The sequence below is a fragment of the Trichechus manatus genome, unplaced genomic scaffold (genome assembly GCF_000243295.1).
Source record: "Trichechus manatus latirostris isolate Lorelei unplaced genomic scaffold, TriManLat1.0 scaffold00063, whole genome shotgun sequence".
NCBI lineage: Eukaryota > Metazoa > Chordata > Mammalia > Sirenia > Trichechidae > Trichechus > Trichechus manatus.
The window spans coordinates 5459259-5470688 of NW_004443999.1; the positions used below are offsets into that span (position 1 = coordinate 5459259).

The window sequence follows — 11430 nt, forward strand, 5'->3', positions numbered from 1 at the left end:
AACTTCCTCCATAAGAAACAATTTAGTGTGGTTTTGCATTTCTCACTGTCATATCTGAAAGGTAAAACGGCTTCTACAGTTTAGAGGTTAGAATCTCATACTGATTCATTTAAGTCATCTGTCTTGGGGTTAATTAAGTAAACTGAATCCTAAAAGGTTTTATTAGCAAAAATGACACTGTAAAGTTAGGCCAAGAGGATGTGGGATTACACGAATCCTTTAAGAGGTAAACGCATTTAACAACCGTGCATCTATTTCTAGCAGTTTTTGCTCATTCCCTGGAAGTATCCAAGAGGTTTGCAGAATGCTGCACTTTGAAACCTCTGGGAAGCAGAATTACCATGTTCACATCAACATATCTAATTGTACAGTTACCTTATTTAAGTTTTTAATACAGCACAGGTCCTTTTCTCAGGTGTTGATAGAAAAAATCAATTTTAAATCACAACAGCTGTGATCATTTTAAATCTCACAGCTGTCATGAGTTGAAAATAACCAATTTAAACATACAAGTTTCTGCTGCAAATGTAACAAAATGAAAATATGATGGAATTTATGTTTTACTTTCTCTGAAGCCAAATGTCTAATACAATAGCAGAGTCATAACTTATTTGCTTTAAAATAAAATCAGGCTCCCGTTTATTTGCTGACCTTGCCAACAAAAGAACAGAGATGAACATCATTTTTAAGATATACTTTCTACGGTAACTGTGGAACATGTTTAACTATGTAAACAACAAGTATTAACTCTGGAAGGACTGAGTTAAATAGTTATATCAAAATTGAGAGTTCATTTATGTAAACATTTTGTTGTGAAGCCAGGGAGGAGATTAAGTGGGATCCATGCTACACACTGTGTTATTAAAGTCTAGGAGCTTAAATTATTGCACAGGACAAAATCTAAACTCATATGAATAGTGTTAACTAGTATCTTCCAGGAAATAATGGCAGTTTAACCACTTCTTTGCAAACTTAAACTATCTACTGGATGGGACGAAATAAAGATATCCCCCCCCAATCCAAATCTAATGTCGTATCATTTTGAAGAATATAATGACACCCTTAAAGAACCAAAAACAAAACAAAAAGGTACAGGGCATTATTTATTCCACTGGCAGCAGAAAGCATAGGTTTCTCCATGTGAAATCAATTGTGGACAATGGACACCTAAGAAATTCTAGAATTATATTAACAAGCAATGATAGCTCTGTATGCTAAAAGGAGGAACAGGGGTCAAATGTTTGAAAAATGATACTGTCTGATTAAGACAAGGAAGAAATAAACTCAAGAAAAAAATCACAATTGTAAACCACAGCATTGCTCATGTAACACAACTTACATTATCTTTTAAAAATTTTACTCAAGGTCAACTAGGCTTCTGGCCAATACATAGCCAGAAAATGAAAAAAATAAAAAATCTGAAGTATTTTCATTCCAGATCTGAATTTAATCCTACCTGAATGAGTCTGATATGTCTCTTTCCCTCCCTAATTTTCTTCTAGAGTGCATTTATAGATTCACAGGGTAGAGATGAAAGTTGGCGATACCTGTAATTAACCAACTTCTACTAAAAAGCTTATATCCCCCCATTCAGCTTAGGGAGGTTTAGTGCAGCAGGTACAGGGATGTCCTACCATCCCCTATTATTTGCATATTAATTTCAAAGCTACATGAAAAACATTGTAGTCTTTTAATCACATCAACACACAAAAAAGGCACTACAAAGTGAAACTACACTTGTTAAACATTTATCCCAACCCCCACATCACACAAAGGAAGCCTAAGAAACCAGCATCCATCCTGCTCCTGTGAGCTGAGCTTCTCCTTCTGAATTGTAATAACAGGTGCAGAAATAATAATGTGCTGGGCAATCAACTTTTTCCCTCTGATTTGTCAGTTTAGCTTAATAATGCCATTAGGAATGTAAACATTTCCGCAATTTATATTTAAAAGTCAATAAAATAATGGGGTACAGAATTTATCCTTTTTAATTTTTTAAGTAATACATTTGATTATTTTAATCACGTCAGTACTTAACTGGATGGGGTTTAAATATGCATGCAACATCAATTTAATTTGTTTTATTCGTTAGAAAAGCTATTGAGTAATACAGCATTATTCTCCTTATTAAAAAATAAAAGAGAAGATTCCAGGAGAAGGGGAGTATAGAACACTTCCACTTTTTGCTTCCCTTCTTGGAGATGGAGTCGGTAGCTTCTGAATGTCTCTCATGAAGAGCATTTTTAGGATGGTAATCAAAAGGCACGAATCTAACACACACTCACTAGAAGGCTGACAATAAAAACAATTAAGGCTTCTAGACTGTGGATAAACTTTATTGGAGCTACAATCATAGGGCTGTGGTTGGTAAAAGCATCAACTATTTTTAAAATGGTGTGAGAGTTTTTCCCAGCACAGCAATTCCCACTTGAACAGGATCATGGCTGGTGCAGTCATTCAGTACTGCATAATTCTCACCCTTAGGTTTGTGGAGGTGAAAAAGCCAAGTCAAATGTTAGCCTCCACTGTTAACATCCCCTATTCATTTTTAGGTCGGCTACAATGGAAGCAGCTGGAATTCAGCTCTCCCTACACTGCCCCACCAATTACATCGACCATGCCCTCTCTCAGGATGAGTGTAATTTGGTCTCCAGGAAAGAACAGCCCCAGGTCCCTGGAGGATAAGCGCCAAAGCCTGCATTTTTTCAGTGGAGCCTGAAATTAGACCATCATCTACATTGTCCTCACCCCTGACTTCTCAGGTGTTTTAACCCTCTCTTTATCCCAATTCAGGGGGAAGGAGGGAGACAGACTTTAAAACAATCTACTCTCCCAAATAAAACGCTCTTAAGTGTAGTACCCCTTGTAAACCGCTTCTGAAAAAATGCCCAGATTAGCATGTGCAGATTTCTTTACGAGGAAATATTTAAAGAAAACAGGTAAAGAATCAGAGCAAAATAGGATTTAAAGACAAACCTATCAGAAATGTGAATTTAAAAATTCTAATCAGAATACAGTACTGTGACATGAATACACGGCTAATAAAAAGTTGTAGTTTGGAACCTAAGTCATGAATCTTCAGCACTGCCAACAGGAAAGTCTCCCAAAGTTCAAATGGAGTTAAGCATCATTCTCACACCATTTTAAAGAACCAAATCACTACATGAAACCTTGAAAACTGGTTTTCAGAAGAATACATTTGTTTTGTTTAATAAAATACCTAAAGTGATATGATAACGTGCCAGATAGTTTATTATAGATTCTAAAATGTTAAAAAACCTCCAAGGAGGAAGTCTTCTGAAAATTTCATTTATAATTTTTTAGATCAACACATATTTCAAAATACAATTATTTTATAGAAGTATCTCTTTCGGTTTTATCACTATTCGTCTATTCTTCCTGGCATATAGATTACCGCTTTTTTTTTTTTTTAAGACTATGCGATTTTCTGAATAGATTATAAATATTTTGAGTACACAGAGTTTCAAATCTTTTTTTGTAATTAATAATGTTTGCCACATATAACTTTACCCTGTGTTACTTTAATGTTTAAATTATTATGGACTAATTTAAACCCGATCAAATATATAAACATTCTCAAAGAAACCCAAAATTCTCTGTAAACTATACAGACTGTTCAAAATGTGCTTTTTTTTTTTTTTTTTAACCCTGATAATACTGGAGAGAAAAAAAAAACCAAAACCTGATCATCCTGTGTGTGTGTCTGTGTGTCCTAAAATTATCACAGTTACAAGACATGCATTTAGATTTGATTCATGGAGCAAACATGTCTCCACTGCATTTTCTTCTTAGGATAAAAGTAACAACTGTCAAAATTGTCATAAGCCGTATTTAAAATCTACATATTTTTGACAGATCAGTAATTAGGATTTTTTTTTTTTTAGTGGCTCTCCTGATGGCAGGTTGCTGACCTACACAGTGAGCTAACGATACTAGAATATTTTCCTTTTCTTAATGGCATAGCAGTGATAGAAGTTTCAAACAATATTCATAATAATTAAATATAAGGATGTCTAAAATCAAGCCATGATAAAAGCCATCTTAAAAAAAGTTATTAGAAACAAATTACCAATTCTCAAGCCTCTGTAGTGGTACTGCAATTTTAGTAAGAAAAAAACTAGGGAGCATAATGCAAACCACATTTATAGTGGGACAGGAAACAAACAATTCTTCAGCACAATTTCCCGTAGATCAGTTGGAAAGGTATTCAAAAACCGAACCAGCTATTAGATCCCGCCCCCCCCCCGACACTTTTTCCCCCCCGTCCTCTTCCCCCTGTTTCAAAGTCCTTCTTCCTAATTCTCCTTGGAACAATACCATCACCTAGCTATAAGGTTGCTTATCAATTATGAACACTATATTCAAAATGGTCAGACCTGCCAGAAATTAGGAATCAAATAAAATTAACCAAATATGAAACTGACCCATATTTTCCTCCTAAGAAATTAGCCCCAGAGAAATGTTCAAACTGGCATCTGGGAATCTCACGTAGGGATTTCGGAAATTTAATCAGAGGCAAGAGAGCAAGATGTAGCCACAATATCAAGATTAAGCATCTGGTGAATTTTTACCGCTTTAAACCTAAAGAACAAAGTCAACATAATTTTGTTTAAGCAATGAAGCATAGAAGGAAAAAAATTAAATTTTCATTGTTATTTCAAAGTAGGTAAATTAAAGTGTTTTATATGTCAATAATACTTTAGCTCACAAAAAGGAAGTTTTTCCTACATGCTTTTTCGTTGATATATCTTGCCTTCTTGAATTAGTGAGGGGTTGAAAAATATTAGCTTGTGACCTAAGCAAAGTTTTGCTCTATGATAGCAACTAAACAATAATTTAAAAAAGTAATGTGTGTGTAACTGGCTACTTTCATTTATAATCATGGTTTGAAAATAGTTAAGTATATGAAATACATTTTTTAAAATACCAGATGCAATTTGCATAGTTGATACACTACTGAAAAGTTTAAAACACAGTGGCTCCCTACATGGGGCTACTGGAACCAACCTCAAGGTTTATAAAGAAAGACCTATATGTAAAATGGACTGAAAAATGTTATTACTGATGGCATTTAAATGTTAAGCATTTTATGTTAGCACTTCCTATAGTTAATGAAAAAAGAAAAGCTAAATATTTCATATTCTAAATGTTAGCTTTTAAAAATTTAGGTTGCTGACTAGAGGATACCACTATTTAGACAGAAACTTTCTTCTGAGAACGCATTCCCAAATGGAGAGATTTTGATATTCAAATGTTCCCCAATTTTTTCATCCTAAGCAGGAATTATAGAATTATTTGATTTTTTTTGACCTCGATATCTGGAATAATTAATATCCATTTTCATCCCGGAACTTTATGGAGTTGAAAAGCTGCATAATATGACCAAGTCAGAATATAAACATGAAAAGCTCATTATCATTTACTTTCTGAGATTTGATGACTTGACAAATAACTATTTCAAAACAACTAGTTTGAAACATGGTTTGAAGCTTGTTAGTATAAAGCAAAAAGAGCAATTACAATAATTATAGGTTTCTCTATACGGTTTAACACATGTACAAGCTGGTGAGAGCTGATGATGTGATCTTAAATTACCATTAGGAGGAAATTTCGCCAGTTTTGTTTTCAATTTCATTTGCCATAATTTTATCTTTGTGAAATAGCTATATTTTTAGATACGTGGAATTTGACCAAATAATTACTTATTAAAATTCTTGTTCACTGAAGATGTAAGCAGTGATAAAAACCCAAATCTAAGGCTCAAACTATACTTATTACTGTAGATCAGGTACTGCCTAATATAGTTTATAGCCTGGATGAAGACAGACACAGCAGCAAAATTTGATATAAGCTGGTGATCACAACACTTAAAAGAAACTATACTGATTTTCTTTGCCAAAAGAAAATTAAAAAGAAAAAAATCTTTCTCTTGCAGTTGAGGAGTCAAGCTTTAAAATTTTTATTCTGCTGAGGTTGGGATTCATTTGTATTTAAACCTCTAATCCATGCAGGAAGGGGGCGAATCACAAAAATTATTTGGTCAAGTTCATTAAACTCTCACCTGAAATGGAGCCGATTTTTAAAAAATACTTTCTGTTTTATACTCAAGATTTCTGCTTTGATAGCTCTCAGGTTAAGATTTTTAATAGGCTTTTGTCTTATGAAGTCCACATTTCAGGACAGGTACAGTCTTTCACAGAGAGAAGGAAAGAATTTGTTGTGGGATATGGTCATGGAACCACTTCACAAGTTAAGGTAATAGAAAACCCACATTTTCCTTTGTTTGTCCTAAAATATCACTGATGATAATATTTCTCTTGGTAGGAAGTTGGAAGAAGACTGATTTTACAAATCTTACAGTTGCCACTTCAAAAAGCAGAAATCATAATTGTTGTAATGCTTAATTGTACTCTTCCCACAACCGAAAATCACAGTGTTTTGGAATGATTTTACATTTTTCTTCTTTTGTTTATTCACAGGGAAAACCTGCTTCCTCTGGCCTCTCTCAGTTCAGAGAGTTCACAAACTGAATTTAAACAAGTAATTGACTTGTCACTGGGGGAAAAAAAGAAGGAATTCAGTGCTGTGTTGTCTTCAGAGGAAAACTTGTGCAGCAAATAGCTGACCACACTTAACTCCAACAATTCTGGTTAAAACACACATCAGCCATACCCGCACATGCACACAAAAGCACAGAGATACTCAACCCACAACAAGTGAAACTCGACAAATGTAAAGTCTCTACGATAGGCATTCTGAACAATTAACGCATGGCATACACAATCTCCACAAGATGTCTGGCACCAAATCAAAAGCTGCTGAATGCAGAATTAGAGCCAGTACAATACACACTGTAGAATAAACAAAAATCTGCTGCCCCACTATATGCATGAAGGCATTTTAAAAAATGGTAAAGAATTGGCCCCGTCCAAGGAACAAGCGCAACTGGCCTTTGCTGTCTAGCCTGCTTCACAAAGCTAAAATGAAGGACTGAACCATCGATGGTCTTAAAAGCTTTCTGCTGGTGTTCCAAATGGCTATTTTTTTCCTCATTATAATGTATGTACAATTTGCCTCTTTCTAGTGTTTGAATCAATAGAGATACACATCACCAGATTTGTTTTTAATAAACGCCTTAAAACAGTTCCTATAAATACATTTCCTGTGACAGAGCGATCTTGATTTTATGAGTACCATCCTCTCAAAAAAAAAAAAAAAAAAAAAAAAAAACTAACAACCAAAATATTTGGCAACTGAGAGGGCATATTAGTGATATGATGTCATATTCAGCATTTTCTTATGGTAGAGGCAACTGGCACGCTGTGGGAATGAAACACATATTTAAAAATCCCTTTTGGCTAAAAGGGAGTTAAAATGTCCAAACTTACACTAACATTCTGTCAGTTCAGACTTTTAAGATGCAAAATTAAAAATTAAGAGCTAAAAATCACAATATCACTGGCAATCTCTAAAGATAAAACCACAAAAACTTATATTCATTGTAATTCTCTTCTAATGCATAAGGGCCATATAATCCCTGAATCTATTTTACTGCTTTAGAGACTTCTGCTTATTGACTATGATAGCACCATTCACGAAATTTTCATTAAAAATACTTTAAAATTAAAGACTCTGACTACATTATACATGGAACTGTAAAAAAGATAATGGTCAAAGTCTTAATAACTATATGTGATGAGTAACTAACAATTGCAAATCAAGCACTTGTTTAAAAAAATGTTACTTAACTCTAATATTTATGTTTACAGATTTAAACACTTGATTTGACCCGTTCACAATGTAAGCCATTTGTTTTAAAATTATATTTCCTTACCTCATTTAACTAGTATTGTAATTACACACTATATTCTTTAAAACAAAAAAAAGACAAAAACAGGATAGTTTCATGAACTTTTGATGATTTACTCGTATTTTTCAAAATAAAAGTAAATGATATTATTTCAACAGTTGCCCATTCATAAAATTGGATTTTGAAGGAAATTATTAATCTTCCTAAACCACACTGCTCCCTCAAACACTTGTGTGTGTGTATGCATTCCAGTATATGCTGAGCTAGAAATAACCGTTATGCATACATCAGTATGTATATACACTCACATGTATAGACCGCCACAGACACATGTTCAATTCGTTTGCGCCAATCGCTACAGCTGAATTGGGCCTTAGTGAAAGCTCTGATCGGTCCCTTTTGGCCCAACTATCACACTCTGATTAGGATCAATCCAAATGGAAGTTCAAAGTACACAAAGAGAGCAGTTTATAAATGGCTGCTTTTCACTTTCCCCGTTCTTCTTTTCTATTTTAAACTAATAAATTTTTTGCTCTTCTATAGCCCAACAACTGTTCCCGAGAGCTCCACATACCGATTTGAAAATATTGAGATCCTTTTCCTTCAGAGGGCCGAGCCAGAGGAAAAAAAAATAATAAACCTCCAGATGGCAAGTATAAACCTTCTGCCGGGGTTATGCACAAAATACCAGACACATTTTTTTTCTTAAATAAATCGTTTCTGTTGGAAGGGGGAAAAACTGAAGAAAGAAGCCACACAACACAATATAACAAACAACAATATTGTTGTATGCATGAATGGATCTCTGTTTTTTTTTTCCTTTTTGAGTTAAAAAAGAAAAAAATCTTTTACCCACTTTTTAATTAGGTGTCTCAGTTTTATGTCTTTTCTCTATTTAACCTTTCAGCTTCTCTTCACTAAATCCATTCCACTGAGGCTTCCAACTTAGTAAGACTCTAGTTATCAAAAAACCTCAGTCCAATGAGAAACTTACCCCAAATTTCCTCTCAGCCTAACTTGGGCTTTCTCTATCAGCTTCACAAGCCTGCTCCTCTGCTCTTCCTTTTAAACAATCATTTGGAAGGAACGAGAATTTTCCAAAAGTCTTATTTCATCTGACCAACTCCCAAGTTTACCTGATTGCAAACTTTCACTCTTAAGATCCACTTTCTACAGCTCTGAACACATCTATTTTTCTACTGGGGCGGGGAGGGGGGGGCGGAGAGGCAACAATGCTACCCTAGGATTGGTAAATATTAAATATTTCATGGCACCCAGTAAGGTGCAGCAGTCCTGCACAACTCTGCAAAACATAATCATAATCACCGCCTAGGATGCTCATCCCAGCGACAATAAAACTTGTCCAAAGCCCCCTCGCAGCCGGTCCGCTTACCGCTTTCCCATTATAGTAGTACATCAAAGAGTTGCCGCCCATGCCTGGGATTGTGTATGCGCAGTACATGGTCTCGGCTTCTTTTTTCTCCTCTGTCCCACTCTAACAACTTTTATTTCAAACTCGCTGTCCCTTTTTTCACAACAATTCCTTCAGTTGCATTTTCCCATATGGCCGGGCCAAGCGTGGTGAATATGCAAAGCAGGAAGAGACCATTCCTGGCGGGCGGGGGAGGCGGCGGCGCTGCTGTCAGCCGCTCAAGTGCGCGCAGGAGCTGGAAGGCGGCCCGGCCCTGATGGCTCGGATTCCTAATGCAGACGCGAGATCGCCGCAACTTTTCCGAGGGGTTTTATGAGTTCCTCGAATAATGCCGATTCTTACAAATTTCTGCAGTGTTCACTTTTTTTTTTTTTGTTCGAGGCCCCCTTTTCTTCTCTAAAATTTCCACTCAACTGCCTTAGGGTAAAAGTGGAACAGGGTCCATTATTGAGCAGAATACAAATGCAGTTAATTGACTCCCCCTCTCTCTCTCTCCCTCTCTTTCTTTTTTGTTTTAATTTGATTAAAAAGCGAGTGGCAGGAAGGGAATCGTATGATGCACATCTAATAACTCCGCCATCTGTCTCTGCTGCTGGCTAGCTCCCAGCATTGTACGCAGCTGCCTGAGAACTCGACTCGGAGAAAGGGGAGGGAAAGGGGAGGAAGAAGAAAAAAAAGGAAGAAAAAAAAAACTACCTCACCACGGCACTGACCTCGCTCAAAAGGAGAGAGGGGCAGTGTTTTCTGACTGCTTGGTCAACAACCTACAAAATGGGGTTGCGGAATGAAACAGAGTAGCAGTGTGGGGCGCTTCGGCTGCAGGGGGCATGGTGGGAGCCGTGAACTTGACCTCGCCACGCTGCAGACGCGCGCGTGGTTAAGGTCGAGCCAGGGAATGGGACGCGAGGATGCTCCCCGCTCTGGGGCCTGGCACTCTAAATTGGCATTCTCTCAAATCTGGAGTTTGGTGCTTTCGCTGTGGTTTTGGATAATCCACCACTAACTTATCGCTGTTTGTTTACTGATTTCTAAAGCAAGACTTCATTGGTATATCCGAACCTCCGAAAGACTTACAGCTGTCAATTCCTAAAAGGCACCTCGGAGACATCTGCACATTTTCAGAGTTTTGCATCATCCAAGTGGCCCAATTTCTGTATAAACGTTTTAACACGTATTCCAAGGACATTTTTTTACTGAACTCCAATGGAAAATTAGAAACTTGAATTTAAGTGATTAATAAAGGAAAAACCTTCGTTCACCTTTGTGTATCACAACTGAAAAAAATCAAATCTTTCTCGATCGCAACGTTTCTAACAAGTGAATGGATTTATTTATTTATTGGATACACACACACACACACACACACACACACACACACACACACACAGATACATATATCCAACCAACAAAAACAGGGGGGAAGGAACAAACAAAAAATAAATAAAAAGGAAAGAAAGAATGGGGGGAGCTATGGGCAGCCTTGAGCTTGCCAAATTCAGAGCATCACAGGAAAGAAGGGCCTCTGGGAATTGATCCCAAATGAAACTAAATCATTTGCATATGCCGAAGCAAATGCCATCCGAGCATACAGCTATTCTCAAGAATCAACTTTAATAATTCAAAGCACCTATTTCCTTACAACTCAACATGGTAACACATACAGTATTAATAAACAACGAGGGATTGTGGTGTCGGTTCTGAAGAGCAAAGCCTTGGCCAACAGTTGAAAGTTTCCCCCACACTCCTAAAATAAACACATGCATTGCTCACTCACGCGCGCGCGCACACACACGCACACACATATCAAAGGCCCAGAGGTTTGTCTAACTCACTTGCTCTGCATTTATTCGGAAGGTCCCTAGAGGTTTGTGTAAACAGTACTTGAATTATAATCACACATTTCATTCAAATTTCATGCTTTGAGGATTTTTTCCTCATTAGAACAGTTAGTTGTCAATCTGACAGGATCACATTTGTAACCTTTAAACCACCCTCAGTGTTTCATACGCAAGGCCAGAGTACCCACCTAAGGGAGGACAGTGTGTAAAAACACTATTTAGAGAATAGGCTGGGATTTAAAGAGAGGTTAAGTCGGGAGAGGTGGTATTTGTTCCTTTGTTCTTTCTTATGGAAACCCCATAGCTATAAGGCTGTTTCTAGATCCTGC

The 11430-nt window shown here is 36.5% G+C and overlaps 1 protein-coding gene across 19 annotated transcripts in view; it reads right to left on the reverse strand.

Annotated features, from left to right (window-relative positions):
- The window catches only part of TCF4 (transcription factor 4), a 391702-nt gene that overhangs the window by 97095 nt on the left and 283177 nt on the right, over positions 1-11430 (reverse strand). For 2 of the 19 annotated variants that reach the window (XM_012556368.2, XM_004379254.2), the window contains exon 1: positions 9225-9525. The exons of the other annotated variants lie outside the window; for them this stretch is intronic. In XM_012556368.2, coding sequence (XP_012411822.1) covers positions 9225-9293 — 69 coding nt within the window. In that variant the 5' untranslated portion in view covers positions 9294-9525. Of the gene's footprint in view, positions 1-9224; positions 9526-11430 lie in introns of those variants that run through there. 19 annotated transcript variants of the gene reach the window in all.